The sequence below is a fragment of the Benincasa hispida genome, chromosome 3 (assembly GCF_027475165.1).
Source record: "Benincasa hispida cultivar pf3 chromosome 3, pf3_genome.v1.1, whole genome shotgun sequence".
Classification (NCBI taxonomy): domain Eukaryota; kingdom Viridiplantae; phylum Streptophyta; class Magnoliopsida; order Cucurbitales; family Cucurbitaceae; genus Benincasa; species Benincasa hispida.
The window spans coordinates 41,458,297-41,476,517 of NC_143480.1; the positions used below are offsets into that span (position 1 = coordinate 41,458,297).

Genomic DNA, 18,221 nt, shown 5'->3' on the forward strand with positions numbered 1-18,221 from the left:
TTAAATATATTGAATAAATGAGATAAATTCTGTTGAGTATGAATTGGTTCCAATATATTTGTATAATATTAGGCTAAAGGTCTCTACTTTTGTGATTAGTAATCAGGAAGTCCTTAATTTTCTCTTAACTAGTGACGATGTATTTGAAATGGCTCTTTTGGTGTCTAAGTTACCAATGGTAGTTCACAGATAAAGGAGTATGACGATGTCATTTCCCAATCTCGGTGGCTTAAAATGTACCTTTATGTTGGATGGTATCAGCACGCAGCGGAAGGGACGATGATCGATAAGCAATCTAATTGATTAATTTTGGCAGAATCGAAAGCATGCTCAAATAGAATTTAATGGGTTTCAAGACATATCTTTGAAAAACCTTTGAAATCTCGATTTTCAGATACTAATTCCTCCAAAACTTTGTGTAGACTACCACAAGATCTTCCATACTATTCTCTTGGTGCTCTAGATTGAGTTGTGGGACCAAAATAAGCTAGAATAAAAAGGAACTTGGAGAATGCTCACAACAGCAACCCAAAGGAAAAACACCTTTTTCACATGAATTTTCAGCTAAAATTCTATCGGTTGCAATGCTCCAAAATCACTTCAATTTGTTCAATATATTGCAGATTAGCATGCAAAGAGATTTGCTGCATGAGATGCAACTCATGCTTGGAGTAAATGAAACTTGAAGATAATGGGTTGTTAATGAGCTACTTGAAGATGAAGTTGAAAAATCTTATTTTTCCTTTTGTGTATTTTCTATTTCCAAAATCCAAAATTTATTTTAAAATCACATTTGATTTTAAAATATATATATTTTTTAATTTTACAAATTAATTTCATAAATTATTTTTCTAATAAAATTAATAAATAATTATTTAAACAATTTAAATAATTCTAATTAATTTAATATCTAATATTAAATTAATTTTACACAAATTCATCTTCATATATTTAAATCATATTTAAATATATATTCTCCAATTCCGTTTGATTCTAATGTGAACGTTTCAAATTAACTTATCACACTAGTCTAGAGCTAATCCATCTCCAAGCTATTAGGGGGATCTCGTGGACCTATAGATCATGGGCTCCAACGATTCGAGATTTAATCGGCTAAACTCATTAGACTGATCTAACCTCTATTCGTAACTAATGGGTCATTCCACTAAAGGCCATAGTTGAATTTTAGATATATTATGTTCACTCGATATAACCATGATTAGTAAGTCAACCCTTCACAGGTTGTTCGTAATAACGGCTGGATCGAATCTCTATTTTACCTCCGAAATTACCTCTTGTTCCTTAAGTTCCCATTGATCTCTTAGTGAACAATTGTTTTATGATCCAATCAACAAAACTGTGTCCCTCTCGGGCCAGTGAGAGGGCGGGGCCCCTTGTTCAAGACCTAGAATCAACACTTACGGGAACAACCTCTCTACTATTCCTAAAAGCGGGTAAAAGAGTGAATTCTGTTTTGCACCCTATGTCCCCAACTATCTATCCAGTCTTACCCCTGAAATGAGAGGTTATTGATTCGACGCTGTTGAGCCAACCCTCACCTATGCAAATCTAAGGATAACTCCAAATAAACAGGAGTTCGTAGTTAGCTCAGGATTAAGGTCAAGTTACCCAGGTTATCGCTTATAAATAGTCAGTTTTAAACAGTAAACAACATTATAAAGTAAGAGTGACTAATTTCGTGGTCCGATCTTGTACAAACCCTTTTCCACAAGGACACCCCCATTCCTCATGTCCCAACATGAACGAATTAGGATCACTTCGTTTGTAGCACTTTACAACTCTTTGTAACAACTACAGAGCAGGCAACATCCAATAGTGTTACCAGAATAAGGCACCCAACCTTATTCATATACTATAGATCACTTTGACTATTTACTCGAACCTAACCCACATTTATATCTCCACATAAAGTTCAAGTACTCATCCAATAGTCAAGGGACTTTAAGGTTTATTGGATTTCTCATAAGCAATACATTTATTCAATAACACCTTTATCGAATTTTTCATAATAAGTTCCATTGTTTACAAATTACGAGTTTTAGGATATAAAACCCAACACTTTATTCCCCTTGCACCTTGATTTTACACCTGGGTATAATGTGAATCCGAATAATGTGTGATCATCGAGTCCTGAATGACAAAGTAGTTCCAATAGGATTGGGGGACGGTATTGATGGGATGTTGAATGGAGAGTTCGTATTTGATGTGGATATGTCAATTTTAATGTGTAAAGTGTTAACATATTTAAGGACAATTTGGAGAAAGTAACCTGATAACGAACGGTGAACAATCTACAAATCTGATAACAAGTTGTAAACCGAGTTTCACTTGTAGAAAGAGAAAACGTATCTCATATTTGAAAACGAACCCAATCGTTGTCTCTCCAGAGTATTGTAGAAGATGTCCAGGTCGGTAACCTGTATTTGGGCAACAAAAAATATTGTTTGTTATTGCCATTGTGAAAAACTTTCAATTTCATATAGATAGATCTACAAAGAAGTTGTATGTTGTAAAATGTGAAGAATCGACATGCAAATGGAAAGTTGGGAAATTAAACTTAAATAATTTGATATGTTTAAAATCACCAAATACGTAAGTGGCCACACATGTCAAAAATGAAGAAGTAGGTGAATACTCGCAGTGGAAAAGATCGTCCCAATTTTAATTTTACATAACAATAATTAAATGATGAAAACATAGGATAAATAAAACCTATTAAACGTGCTTCTATTGTGCAATTAGAGAGAGAAAGATTAAGAAATCACATACCCGTTGAAGACCAATTTTTCATGTTCATCTCCAATTTGAGTTGTCTTCTTTCGATCTCACGAACTCGACGTCCACGAACTCGACGAATAGGAATAAACACCACCAAGGGGTCTTCCTTGTTATTCTTAGGGACGATAACCACAAAGAGGTGTGGGCTTACACTTAAGCTTAGCTTAGGGAAAAGTATGAGAGATCTTTTCTTCTCTGTAAACTCATTTGCATTACCTAGAGAGAAATAGAGGACAGAGAGAGAATGAGAGAGAAAGATAGCAAGATTCTTTCCTCCTTTTTCTTTTAGTTTTTGTTACCCGCGAACCATTGAGAAAATAATGAGTGAATGAGTTATAACCCTCTTCCCTTTAATTTTAATAAAAAATATATATAAACTATATGTTATGTCAAATAACCTAAAGTATTAATATGAATTACATTCATATTACTTTTATATGGATGACTCCACTATTTCGTTACCCTCACCCATCGATGATGCATCACTTACATCCTCTACATGACGAGGAGAAGCCACATCAAGCATAGAACGAGGAGAAGGTGGTTCTTGGAACCCATCCACACGTGTAGGTCGATAAACCTACCCAAATAAGCCAACTCCTCATCAATTGAAACGATTTCTATTAGTCAAGCTTGCATGTGACCATAATGGAACAATATTAAATAAGCTACGGAACCCTATATCATACAGTATGAAATATAAACTAGAAATTTGGAGGGATTATTGCCTGAGAGCCAAATACCTTGTTCTAAATCACCTTCGACCCAGATGAGTATGTGCAACTCCAGCTTAGGATGCACAACGTGGCATCACTGAACAACCGATTGGCCACTCGTCTGCTAAGCGAAAATACGATATCATACGCCCAAACCTACAAATAGAAAATCAAATTGAACAGTTATTACATAATTATTGTTTTGTTATCATAGGGTAACAAATATTATAAGGTACAATCAATGAACCTGGAATACGAACGAGAATCCGTATAAACTGTATGACTTAAGGGTCTTATTATTTGCAGGCTTCTTCTTATACATTGCCACTTCCCCATTCAGCGCACCATTCAAGCAACCAAGTGTCTTTTTAAAAATCATGTTACCCCAACATAGCTGCAGAACTCCTCTCAATCATCAATCACACTCAACATGCTCCAATTCATGTGTTGCTTCCTTTCTCTCCTCATCGTAACCAACTCAATGAAGTAGAAAATAACCATCTTTTGGAAGAATATAATGGCAGAGAGGCACATTAAAAACATTTTCAAATCTAAAAAGTGTCTGAATACTGTTTGTCTAAACATATATAACTGTCTAGGGGTTAACTTCTTCTTAATGGCAGAGCATGTTTTCCCTGGATGGGAACAACATGTCAAATTCGCAAGAAAATAGTCTGAAGTGTGAACTTTTGTTACCAAAACCATCTATAACACATAAAAAAGATAAACTTCAGAAAAAAATCACAAAAAAAATCTACAAAAAATAGGCAAACTACTCTAAATCTTGGAGTAAACTTGACAGAAATTATGCCCCGAGATTTAAAACCTCATACTCCTCAAAATGGCTTGAATCTCGAGATATAATAGATGAATCTTGGGCCAAATTCATACCAATCTTGTTTGAGATTCAAATCGAACTTGCGCAAAATGAAGCTCAGGTGCCCAAAAATCCAAAATGAACAGTTTAGATGCAAACGAAAACATCAACAAATTTCACAGAATCACATAGAACACATAAGATTTCAAGGAATAACCCAAATTTCAATTACTAAACTCTAAAAAGTTCTCAAAATTAAAAATCAAAACTTTATCTAAAAACAATAAGACATGTGAAGTACCTATGCTGTAACAAGGAGAATTGACAACCAACGGATGCAATAAGTATTGGAGAGCGACTAAACTTCAACCCAAAATCTCTTGAAGAAGAACAACGATTGTCTGAGTTTGGTCGAGAACGACGCTTCAATTTTAAGGGTCAGGGGTGTTTTTGTCCTTTCAATGACTGATCAAATTTGATCTTGTAACGTTTTGATCAAATCTTAGTCCATACCTCACCTGAGTTAGCTCGAGAAAAATCCTTTAAATAATTTTTCAGAAAGGGTGCTATTTTGGTAATATCAAAACTTCCTAAGGTTATTTTGGATAATTTTTCAAAAAAATGTTTCAACCAATTTTTTAAAAAATGTGTTAGTTGTGAAAATTGAAAACTGTTTGGTGTGACAATTTTCCAAATAGTTTCGAGTGTGGCACATTCTGTTAAGTTAACAAGCCCTCAAATATATCAAAAGTAGCAAAAAGAAAAAAGAAAAAAGGAAAAAAAAAAGATCTTGCCTTCTTCGTCGCGATTGGGGGCAAGAATTATCACGCATCACTGCTGGAGGAACTTCTAGCTTGATATAATGACGATGACATTGGAAGGTACAGTTTCCAAATTCCCCTAATAATTTGATCGAACTGAAATTTATGGTGGGTCTAATGTTCTTGTGGATTTGGGGATGATCGCTTTAGAATTTCTGGGTAAACGTGTGGCTTAGCTAGGTTTTAGAACGATGGATTTTCGTCGACTAACAATTTAGTTGTTCGCAGCTATTACCAAACAAGAGGGATTTAAGGGAATAACAGTCTTATTTTATCGGGAAATTTCGGGGGTTGTATCTTTTATCTCCTTTTTCCATGTAAAAGAGCATCGATTTTGCTCGAATTTGAATGAAGTTGTGGACATGGGGAAAATCATGCCTAAAATAGGAAAGGCTAGTCTCGGAGGAATTTTCATTGATCATAATTTTTTTGTTGATTTTCATTGATGTTCTTAGTTTTTGATAAGATGGGTGGAGAAGTGGCATGTGTAAAAGAAAAAGTATTTGTGTATAATCCTGCTTTTGGCGAAAAATCAAGGAACTTCAAAATTTTTATAAGATAGATGAGTTATTCCTCTCACTCTCAATCGGTTTTGAGATGGAATCTAATGATATCTAATAGGCATTCACAACCCTTAGATCCCAAACAGATATTCGGTCCAAAAAACAGAAATTAGGATCTAGTCCAAAAATGTTGAACCCATGGAGGCGAGTCTTGAAGTGGCATGATGAGGATCCCACATTGGAAAAATCAAGGAATCTCACAATCTTTATAAGATAGATAAGCTACACCTCTTATTGTCAATTGGTTTTGAGATGGAAACCCAAGTGGCCAAGTTATGTAATATTTACGTACTTTACTCTTTATAGATAGTTACTGGATATATGGAGCAAGAATATACAAAATCCTTCCTATGGATTATAGGATTGGAAATGATTCCATGATCCCTAATTGAGTTTATCTCAGATTGCAAAGCGTAAGTTTGTCTATGAGAATAGATATAATTATATCGAATAACCTCCAAAATTAGATAAAAAAATGTTCTCAACTAATCTGTACGAAGTGATCCCATTTTCTAGCTTTGGGATATTAGTATATTTGTAAACTGTCGTGAATAAAGTTGCTGCTCAATATTATATCTTGCTGCCCTTGGAGTTTCATTTGCAACCATTGGTCCATTTGTTGCCTGTTTTGGCTTTTATATATATCTGTCATTTAATGTTAACTAATGTTATTTATCTTCGTTGGGCGGTGCTTCTTGCTGTTCGGTGAACATGGATGGATTTCATATCTGCAGTGTGAGTCAAATTTATCAACACTTCTAACTTTGTTGCTATAGTTCTGTATTCTGATGAGTGATGTCTAACTTTGTGAAAAATCTAAAAACAACCCCGGTCCTGTGCAGGTTAGCTGGGCTTGCGTTTATGTTCTCATCTAGCATCTTGCTACAGATTTTGGTATGTTATATAGTGCACTCGTGCATCTTGCTGACATTATAGTACTCTATCTGTTGCTTCGTTTTAAAATGAATGGTTTGGATAAATTGATTTGAATCCTCAAATCAAAAGTTTTTGACATAAGTTGGGCACAAATGAATAATCTAGATTTTTGTTCATGTGTTTTTTTTTGTAATTAATTTATAAGTAGTTTATGAATTTTATATGGGGTAATTGTATCTTGCATCGAAGCTTGTAATCGGTTTCAAATTTATTTACTAACAAGAAGCTGAAAGGCAGAGATCCTTTTCTTGAAATTCATTTAAGGCCTTCTAATTTTCAGGACAAAATGAAAACTGTAAAGAATTCAGTTGGCAGAAAGAAAGATGTGGTTAATATTATTTAATCCAAAAAATATATCAGTTTTGTAATTTAATGCATGTTTTATGATCTTGTTCCTGGTCTTTCTAAAGAGTTTAGGTTTAAGAACATATATTTACGTAATCTACCTATCAATTACCTTTATGTATATGATTGGATTTGAGAAGTAAGAACATGGATGGTCACTCAGGTGTTGAGTGATGACACATTACTCTTTGATCTCCCTACCAAACCTTGTGACATGTTGCCTTGATGCTAAAGGTGATTCAGGACAAGATACACATAAAGTAGATCCAGAATATCTTTTGTAGGATAGCAACCTGTAGGACTAATTTGTAAGTGGTTGGGGATTGGAAATTGTAAGAATCACCTTAGATATTTCAGGCATCGCACTTAAGGTTATAGTTGCATAGCACAATTCAAAGAAGTTGTTGAAAGATCTTGTCATTTCATTCAATCATTCAAAACAGGATTGATACACCTACTCAAATTCGTAGTAAATTTCAGGGACTTTAGTCTTATAATTGAGAGACCTGTTAAAATTGGAAAAACCTCTAATACTTATGGAAACCAACAACCATAATAAAGGCCTCAACATTTGACCACGAAAACAAAGAACTAACCCATTCTCATAGGCACTAGGCACTAATTAAGACTCTTTTCTTGGGAGGATTCCAGTAAAGAGCTTTCATCATCCAAAGAATGCAGGGTGCCAGTGCTTGAGTTTTAGAAGTCATTTATTCGGCTCTTAACAAACCTGTTATTGCTGCCACTGACAGTTCTCTATCAGGAGGATTCCTTTTGATACTCTCAGTATAACTGATAAAATTTTGAACAGACTTCTCTGGAAAGAAATTCTATAAAGGAGAAAGTTGCTAATCGTATATGATTTATTTTTCGTCTGTTTTGTTATCATCATGGCAGGCTTGTGCACTATACAACAATTGGTGGCCTTTGTTATCAGGTGATCATCAAGTTTGTTATTTTGGTTATAGGTAACTTTTACTGAGTACTAATCATGTTTTCTCCGCAGCATTGATGTACGTGCTTGTTCCGATGCCTTGTTTATTTTTTGGAGGTGGGTCCACACAGTTTCTGATTAGCCGAGATGGTGGAGGGTGAGTATCTCTTAAATATTTATATTGAAAATAGGGTTTCTTTGATTAAATGAACTAAACTTTTGGACGTTTTCTTTATTATAAATTATCCATGTGATCCAGATATGCTTGTGTCATGGTTTTTGAGAAATATGATGTTAATGATATTGTGATGCAAATATATCAATAATTCATTACGTCTCTTGGTATCACCCCTTGTTTGCATGTCCAACATTCACATTATTGAGAAAAATACCTCTTCGTTATCACGGGAATTGTTGAATTACTTAGTGTAAGAGTAATTGTTGAACATTTATCTCATGTACCAAAGTTTTCATAAGTGATATCGTCACTTTAACTGGATTTTTCATTGTCCCTGTCTCGTTTTTCTGTCTAGTCAGATTTATATGGTATATTTTCGTGCACAAAAAACCAAGTTAAAACTTTCGAGCAAAACACTTTTTCAGGTATTTTTGGATAAAACATTTACTCAGTACTCATTTCAAAGTGCGAAATTTTTCAAAAGCACTTTTGGGCGTACGATCAAACATCCTGCACACACTCATCTTACTTATTAGATTTAGTAATTCTGTTTGTGTTAGATTTAATAAATCTGATTATCTTTTATTTTAGTTGTTACATCTTCTTCTGATTTTCATGAGAATCCGTTGTAAATCTGATGTGCAGCCCTACTATAAATGGGCCACCATACTTCAAAATTATCAAGAAAAATACGATGATATTAAAACACAAGCACCTAAATTTCATCTTGGTATCGAACTACCGACCCACCGCATCATTGTGCGAACTGTGGGGAGATTGAAAATGTAACAATTCCAATATTTGAGTGCATTGTCCGTACGTTCATATTCTAACTTTTTACGTTCCTTTTCTGCATGTGTACATGTCGTTGCGACTTCCAGATGGATAGGTGCTGCTAAGTTCTTGACGGGCGCATCAACTGTTGGGAGTTTGGCAATTCCTATTATCCTCAGGCATGCACATATGATCGACACTGGAGCCATGTTCATAGAATTCGTTTCCTTCTTCATATTTGTTTGCACTGTGTTGTGCTTCCATCGTGTTAGCCTTGAAGATGATTGGTGATGATTCCAGAATGATACAGTGAAGCATATAAGTGGTGATGATTATAAAAACTTCGCATGCTAAAAATTTTAATCATCATCTTTTGAACAGTTGATACGAGACGTTGTATAACAAGAAGAACTTGCACAGGGGAAAGGAAACCGAGTTCGAAGTTTCTCATTTGTAAATCAATCTAAAATGTATGATAATAGTTATCCTTTTTATCTTCTTTTCTTGTTATGTCCAACGAAATTTGTGTAAGGGAAAGGATTAGTAATACTAATTTTAGGCTGAGTTTGGATTGCAATAGTTCAAATAATCGATATCATTATGTTTGGTAAATTTTAATTTGGTTTAACTCTTATTTCAAGTTAATTTTCTAGTTGAACTTTTAAAATATCATTCACTTTATAAGTATTTAAGCATTATTTTAGTTTTTGGTTGGACTTTTAAAATATCTATTTTAGTCCATAACTATTTTATGGTACACTATTTTGATTGTTACAAAATTTAATTACCAATATTTTAATATGTTAATACGATTATGACTTTATGACAAATAAGTTAGAGATCAAACATTGGACCAATACAAAAGTAAAATAAAACAAATTTAAAAATTTTAGAATGGGATTTAAACTTTTTAATTTTAAATGTAAAAATGCATATATAAACGTGAAGTTAGAGAAGTATGGTATCAAACTACTGTTTAGATACCCAATACCGGAAGTTTTACAAGTTAGCCTAATTGACGAAATGATTTTGTTTAGACTAATATACCATTAGTGTTAGTAAACACGTTATTTCTTTTATTCTTTTTCTTTCGAGTACAACAAGTTAAGAATAGGTAATTCAAACTTTTTGCCTATAATGTGTCTTATGTTTAGAGCTAGGCTTATCTTAGCCATAATATTTCCCTATATAATCACGTTTATTGTGTATAAAATCAACTCTTTTGATACGTATAAAATCAACTCCAAACAAATCATTAATGATATTTGTGATCCTATATTGGTAGGCATAAACTTTAATGTTGATTGTGGTCCTATCTTCTTGGTTTAATATATATGTTAATTTCACGAGCGGTAGATATTTAAGTCTTTATAAAGTTTGTAGCCTTTGCACTAAAGGAAGCTTAGCTCAACGGTAATTGACATGCACTCCTATTTTTTATAGTGTAATTATTCTATTATTGTTGTGCTCTTTACCCTAATTGTTTAAATTTTTTTCGCATAATATCATTGTTATGTGCTACTCTTTTCATTCTTCTTCTTCTTCATCATCATTATTATTAGTCTATTGTAGTTGTATTTTGCATTATCCGATCACAATCCATTCAATACGACGAAGATCAAGTCAAAGATTCGAATCCTCCAATCTATATAGTTGTTATGGATAAAAATATGGCCAAGTGTTTTACCTTATAAGGATGACCTAATAGCCATTCCAAGAGAAATGAGATTATCCAAACGGCTAAATCAAGTTAGCAATGGTCGTGACTGCTAAATTTAGTAACAATCAAATTAATGACCCAAGAAGTAAATTAGTAAATGACTGTTACAAAACCTATTTCTATATAAACGAGAGGGGTCGTGACATTTGCAGTACGTGGAAATACTATTGGAATTGTGGAGACGAAACTCCATGAAAAAGTACACAATGATTGAATATATATATTTTGACAAGTAAAAATTAAAGATTGTAAAGTAAAGTTGATTTTGACCGAAGTCAAAATAAAAGAGTGCATGCATATTGAGGTTTTGGATTGGGCTTGACCCATTTAATGTTTACCTTAACTTGTTTTTACTAATTAATTAAGTTTAAGTTCTCTTAATCATGTGTTAAAGATGTGTATTAACATTAATGCAAGAGTAAGTTAAGTATATATGTGTAGTGAATGATGTGTTTATAATGTTAAGAGAAGGAGAATCTTCTAAGTGTTAAGAGCATATGCGTTCTGGTTGTAGGCACAATCAACACATGGAGAGTTTGAGAAGTTAGATAATGGCAAGTAGGAAAAAGGACAAGAAATTATGTTAAATATGAAATGTTAAGTTCTCGGTATTAGGGCTGGTGCCCTAAATCTCGTAGGGTTCTGTGGTTTGTCATTGTATTGTACAAACATCTTATTTATTTAATAAAATATATGATGTTTTATTTCAATTTGAGTTGCATTAACTACAAACCAATAAACTAACATCCAAGGTTATCTTGTAGCTTAAATAGGGGGATCATGTTTTAAGTGATAACCTAAATGGCCTGTAGTAGATGGATAAGGTTACATACCTTATCCTTGTGACACTACGAGTATGACCTATTTTGTAGATGTTACAATTGTTGTAATGTGTTACAAATGATTTGATCTTGATCATTTATGTGGAGACATGTGAGCAGGGATATTCTATAAAAAGGAGTTTGTATAAGACCGAACCACGAAATGTTTAGTCTCATTATATAACGCCGTTCATAATAGAGATTTATATTTTACCAGGATGACCGTAGGTAACATGACTTGAATCCTGAGTGAGTTGTGAACTCTTGCCTATGAAGACGACCTTTTGATTTGTATGAGTGAGAGTTGCCAGATCGCTAACTCAACAAGCCTACCATTTTGGAGATTTGTCTGATTCGGGAGCTAGAAACACAGCTACACAAGAAGGAATTCACTCATTCCCCAACGTCGGAGTAAGTAGATAAATTGCTCCATTAAGGGTTGATTTTGGGACTTGAACAATGTGGCGCCACACAATCTCCTGGCCCGAGAGGTGTTTGATCATAGTTGGACTATGATTTATTGTTCAATATAGGGATCCGTGATACTTAAGGAGATAGATTTAACTACAGAGGCAAAATGGTAATTTTAGCCCAGTTGTACTTACGAGTAATTTGTGAAGGGTCATTATACTGTTAGTTGGTTATATCCAATGAACACAGAAATATATCTCTAATGTGAAGAGTGTAGCTATCGGTCTTTAATGGAATGCCCGACAGTTAATGGATAGTGAATAATTTAATTAAAGAGTTTAATTAATTATTCACGTACCGTTGGAGCTTCAAGCTATAAGTCCATGTGGTCCCCTCAGTAGCTCAACGGAAATAAGTTTTTGGATTAATTTGATTTGTTCAAATTAATTGAGGGAATTAATTATATGTGATATAATTAATTTAATTTTAATTATATATGATATAATTACTATAATATATTTGATACATTATAATATAAAGTTTATTTGAGAGGAAATAAATATTTAAATATTAATTATATGAATTTGATTCACATAATTAAATTTAATATAAATGAGATTTATACTAAATGCATTTGATGAGAGAATTAAAACTATATGTTATATTGTATCTGATGCAATATTGAACTATAGATTGTATGTTATATGTGATATAACATATGGTTATATATATAAAATAAGTTAGTAATCACATATATAATGATTTTAATTATAAATTAAAATTAATTAATTTTAATTTTAATTTTTTAAAATTTGATGGGAGGGAAGTTATATTCTCTCTCAACTAATACGTGTTCGTGGACAGTTTTGAGGAGTGTAGTTTTTGTCTCTTCTTCCTTTTAGTGAAAAAAATACAGCGAGAACTCTTTGGATCTTCCTCTTCCTCTCCTTGCTCCTCTGTAATTCACTAAATCAAAATAGTCGGAGCCCACTCCTCCTGGATTCTCACCCAGAGAATACCGAGATAGCCATTGTGGTGGTGTTTGTCAGTTTGAGGGATTATATTGAAAAACTATTATTCAAAGGTAAGGGTTCTGAACCCATTTTATTCTTCTGTTTTTTTTTTTTTTTTTGGGTTTCAAGCATCTGTATTTTCCGAATTAAATGCATAATTTTGGTTCTTCTCTGTAAAATTATTGTTCTGTAAAAAATTGAATTGGGATGATCCGCTTTTGCTCAAGGATCCCTATCTGTAGGTTCCTCCACTCGGGTGAAGTAGGAGGAAGCTAACACTTAGAGGAAGTAGAGGATTCCATATGTTAAAGTTATGAGATGCCATGTGGCAAGTTCTGTTGAACTATGCAGTTAGAGGTCCAAAAAGGGGACGTTATGGCTAAGTACAACAACGCGATATGAAGGAAGTATACGACCAACCTTGTATGCTAATGTTAAGGCTATTTTGACAAACAAAGTAGTAGAGAATCATGCGTTGAAGGTGTCGCTTAGAGGAATTAAAGATGCGTAGAAGTAGGCGCTGACCAGGAAAAAGGTTTAGTAACCGCAAGGCCATACGATGAAGTTAAGCTGAGAAGTTCAACTTAATTAACTGGTAAGCAAGGCAGGTGGTAGTTTTGCAGACGTCAACAGGAAGATAAACATGCTAGGTGGCGTTTAATTAAGCAGGAATGACATGCAAACCTTAGTATAAATTAACTTGATGAAGAAGAGAAATGGTTTGCCAAAATTTTCTTACGCTCAAGAGAGGAAGTGTTGCTGTCACCTGAAGATTTTGGAAGTTTGAAGAATTCTCGGTAGGTTGAAGGAAAGTTGGAGGAATTTCGATCAACTCAAAAGGGAGTAATGCTTAAATTCTAAGGTAAATGAAATTTAAGATGTTTATGAGCAAATTCGTTGAAGGGAGTTTAGCTAAATGAATGCTGGGATAAAAATTATAAAATCTAAAAGATTGAATTTGAAATGGTGTTGTGGATGAATAAGCAGACAGCTGCATACGAAGAACAATCAAGCAACTGACCAACTGATGATATGTACTAACGCGTACGGGCATAGATAGTCTACAACTAAGGTGCTTTGAGTACGTCGCATAGTAGACGTTCATCGCCTAGACTAAGAAGGTGTTTTAGTGCTTACCCGAGAACCTTGAGGAAGGATTCCTAATTATCAACCAAGTTATAAGGTAAGATGGTTAAGGGTAGCCGATGCGACGAAGATAGTTTGTGATGCGATGAATTACTAGTATGCGACGAAGTCAAGTTTATGCGTTAAGCTCAAAAGGGAGCTAATTATGCTGACCAAGGGACCTTTCCTTGTTTTAGGGCAGACGCAAATAGGAAAGGCGTACAGACCCTTTGGATAAGTAGCTTAAGACGTGAATGACTAGTTTTCAAAATATTTTCTAAGTATTTTACTTATGAATGCTCAACGCAAAGTTACTTTTACTTTAATGTTCAATGCATGCATTTAGTGGAAATTGAGTTTAAGGCATGATTGATGTTTATAAAGACAGTTTTTATATGAAATCTCCATGCATTTTACTTGAGCTTTCATGCCATGACTTAGCATTTAAATGAGTTATCCATTGATTTCTTTAAGTTTGAAAGCATGTTATTTAATGATGTTAATATATGTGATGATATGAAAATATACTCCTAAGCTTTGGTACCAAAGGTATGGTAAGGTACCCAGTTATATGATGATGATCCTTGTTACCAAAGGTATGGTAAGGTAAACAAAATCCTATTTGGTTCTACGTGCATGTAAGACTTATGTTATCGACATTAATGAGATAGCAAAAGGGCTATCTCTCAACTAAGGTTAATAGGGATTGAGCAAAAGGGCTCTCCCGCATGTTCAAGCAAAGAAGTAAAAGGAATTCTAGGATATGTGGATGAGTTTTAAACTAGAGTTTTCATGTTATGTTTACTTGATTTCTTGAATGTTATTTTCTGAACCCTGGCATATTAATGAGAATGTTTTATTATAACGCTCTTTATACTATGAGTTATGAAAGCATATTTTTCTTAAAAGAAGTCACTCACTAGGCTTTCCAGCACACTCTTTTTAAATATTTTCCTCCCTAGATAGCGGTCGACGTCCCAAAGCCTAGTAGTTATGTCAGTCAGTCACTTCTCAGCCCCTCAGAAAGTTGAAGCTTAAGTGGCTGATCATGTTTGTTAATCTAGTTTTTATGTTCATGACATGGGAATAGGATAGAGTTTAAGTTGAACCAATGTTGTAAAAAAGTTTGGTTTTTCTGCAACTGTTAAATATATTGAAGTTGGTATTCTAATTAGCAGTAATTTGTGTGCTTGAGCTGTTGTTGAGTTTATATGTTAAGTTCTAGAGAATTATAACTACTAATCAGGTTTAACAGGTGCTAAAGACATAAGTTTTTAGGAGTATGTTGGACAGTAGTTGTCATAAGAGAGTTGACAATTGTTGTCTTCCCATCTCTTTCCAGATTATTTCCAGATTAAAAGGGTAATCTGGGGAAGGGTGTGACATATATATACTTATATGTGTAATTGAGTAAATGGGGTGAGTGCCACAAATTGAAGAAAAAGACTGACGGCGAATTGTGAGGCTGCAAATAAAAAGGAACCGACGGCCACAAATTATGAAAAAAAGGAAGTAAGTGCAATTTTTGGAGCGACTTGCATTTCCTTAGTGTGTGCAGGAATGAGCGTAATAGAAAAATACAGTAGGTATTTTTCTTAGTTTTTTTAGAGTTTTTCTTTTATTGGTATAAGGAATTAAATAGTTCATGTCGGACTATTTGGGAGAGTTTTGTAGTGTGAGTTTTGAAACCTTTCACAATTTTCATCATAATAGAACTCGCTGTTGCAGAAGACTAAATGTAGTCTCGAGGTTGGGGCGAACCAATATATTTTTAGGTGTCGTTTTCTTTTTCCATACTCTTCATTATTTGGTTATTTTATGATTGTTAATCTTTTTGGCTCTAACAGGTGGAAGTGAGAATTTTAGATATAATTTAGTTTCCGCATTTTATTTATATCTAAGTATAAATTTCCAATAAATACATCCTAATGTTGACCAAGCACCAGTTTTTCTTATATATTATGTAGGACGATTATTCAATTTCTCCTAAATATTACAAATTCACAGTTGAAAAACCAAATTTCCGTATATAAAAAAAAGAAAGACTTTTTAATGTTGATTTTCTTACAAGACCTACATACAAACTTGATGCATGAATCTAAAGTTTCTACTTCAAGTTTGGTTTATAGGTCAAATATTTGTTAAACTTCAATTTTCTACTATTAGAAAAGCAAACAATTAAACGAGGGGAGAAAACAAAGATAGAAAGACCAAAGGTCCAAAAGTATGAATGAAGTGAAGAGACCAATAATTGAGTTAAAAAGAATGAAGAAGAAGTCGGTGTGAATCAACGAAGACTTCCATTGGAAAATGCCAACAATATTTTATATTTACGTGTATTACACACCAACACCGAATTGACTTCGAGATAAGAGTCATAAGACTCACTATTTTTCTCAATTTTATAATATCATAATCACCTATTTTTAAATATTATCTTTGAAAAAAATTACTATTTAGTCCTGAGTTAGGAAGAATATGTGTATTTGATCTCTTAATTTAAAAAATATACTTTTTTAGATCTGGAATTTTTATCGAGAATGTGTAGAACTAATACGTCTTTGAACGTTAAAAATGTAACTTTTTAATTTTTGAATTTTTAATAATAGGTGTAAAGGGTCCTAAACTTTTAAATAATTATATGATATTTAAAATTAATTTTAGAGAGAATAGATTTGAAATTTTAGGGATCAAACGTACCTATTCTTAAAATTTAGAATCAACCACACCTATGCTTAAAAAGACTAAGAAGGTATACTTTGAAAAATTAGAAATTAAATACACATATTTTTCAAAATTAGAGGATTAAAAAGATAAATTTTCTATTATCTTTCTTTTTCAATACAACAATAACTAGAATGGGAGATTGAATTTGTGACTTTTTGTTCAAAGATACATTCTTTATATAAGTTGATAGGTTCATGTTTATATTTTTTAAATACTTATCTAGAATTTTATTTCATATATACAAAATCTAAAAACAATTAGGGAAACATAACATTTTTAATTCTAACTTTTGAATTTAGCTTCCATTTCATTTTTAGATTTCAAATTTTAAACTTTTACCTGAATTTGTTTTTAGATCATCAAATTTATATTTGGTTTCAAACTTTTTAAAGTGATTTTCAAATATATAAAAGTGATTTTGAATTATTATGTTTGGTTCTAAAAGTGATTTTAAAATTACTAAATTACTAAAAATGGTATTTTATATTTGGACTTTTATTTTGCAATAAATATTTAATTTGATTAATTTATATTTTATTTATTTTATTGTTAAATTATTATATGCATGATTGATATGTGAGATAAAAACATAATAAAAATAAAAGAAAATTCAAAACATATATCTAATTCAATCTAGAAATATTTGTATCATTATAAAATATTTAATTAGATATTATCGATTAAAATGCAAATTATATAATAAAAACATTAACGAGATATAAGACAATTTTCTCCCGCTTCTCTTCCATCTCCCTTCCATGACAAGAAATTTTACTTTCTTCAACAATACTCGTTTTGGTCATCACTTAAGGGAGCAAATCTTCATCATCGTCAAAAGACTTGAACTCAAAGACAGTTGTAGAATGAGTTCTTATAAAATTATGAAGTGTCATTGATGCAACAACAATCTTCACTTGTTTATCAAAAGGAAAACTATGCATATGGCGTAACACTCGCCATCTGTTTTTCTAAACACTAAATTTCCTCTTGATTGTATACCTTAAAGATGAATGTCTATGGTTCTTACCTCTTGGTTGACTTCCACGACGAAAATCAGGAAGATGATATCTTTTGCCTTTTTAAGGCCTAGATATCTTTTCATTTGTGGATATCCAACATCAACAAGATAATATTTGCAAAATGCATAGTAATTATATATATATATATATTAAAATTTTCAAAGCAAATCTTTAGGTGGATGAGGAAAATTTAAATGAAGTCTTCTTAAAGCTTCCATGAAGTTACCTGAGGCATGAACAACACCTTCCCAACCAACCCAAGTAAAAGTGAAGCACATATTAAAATAACATACGACCATCACATTTTGGGTAGTAATACCTTTTCTACCAATAAATGGTATTTGTTTATCTTTAGGAGGAACAACTAATATATGGGTGCCATCAATTGCTCCTATACAATTTTTAAAGTATGGCCAATATCGATCATCACTTCTAATTTTACTTTGAGTTGCTCTAAATTGCGGACCACTTGGCTTAATGAAATCCACTACTAAACGACAAA

At 32.8% G+C, this 18,221-nt stretch overlaps 1 protein-coding gene and 1 pseudogene across 1 annotated transcript; one reads left to right on the forward strand and one right to left on the reverse strand.

The window, feature by feature from the left end:
• Positions 1-5,004: 5,004 nt before the first annotated feature.
• LOC120074209 (Vacuolar protein sorting 55 (VPS55) family protein) lies at positions 5,005-9,495 on the forward strand. The gene is made up of 5 exons (XM_039027265.2): positions 5,005-5,213; positions 6,559-6,610; positions 7,895-7,934; positions 8,004-8,088; positions 8,991-9,495. The coding sequence occupies exons 2-5, from the start codon at positions 6,578-6,580 to the stop codon at positions 9,172-9,174; spliced, it is 342 nt and encodes a 113-aa protein (XP_038883193.1). The 5' UTR covers positions 5,005-5,213; positions 6,559-6,577; the 3' UTR covers positions 9,175-9,495.
• Positions 9,496-17,506: 8,011 nt separating this feature from the next.
• Positions 17,507-18,018, reverse strand: LOC150037277 (uncharacterized; annotated as a pseudogene).
• Between the last annotated feature and the right edge of the window lie 203 nt (positions 18,019-18,221).

What these genes read in the sequence shown, in the direction of transcription:
- LOC120074209 (XM_039027265.2), top strand. Translation starts at nt 6,578, where the DNA reads ATGTTCTCATCTAGCATCTTGCTACAGATTTTG. An exon ending in GCATCTTGCTACAGATTTTG is followed by an intron (nt 6,611 to 7,894) that starts GTATGTTATATA and finishes TCATCATGGCAG; the next exon opens with GCTTGTGCACTATACAACAA. An exon ending in ATTAGCCGAGATGGTGGAGG is followed by an intron (nt 8,089 to 8,990) that starts GTGAGTATCTCT and finishes TGCGACTTCCAG; the next exon opens with ATGGATAGGTGCTGCTAAGT.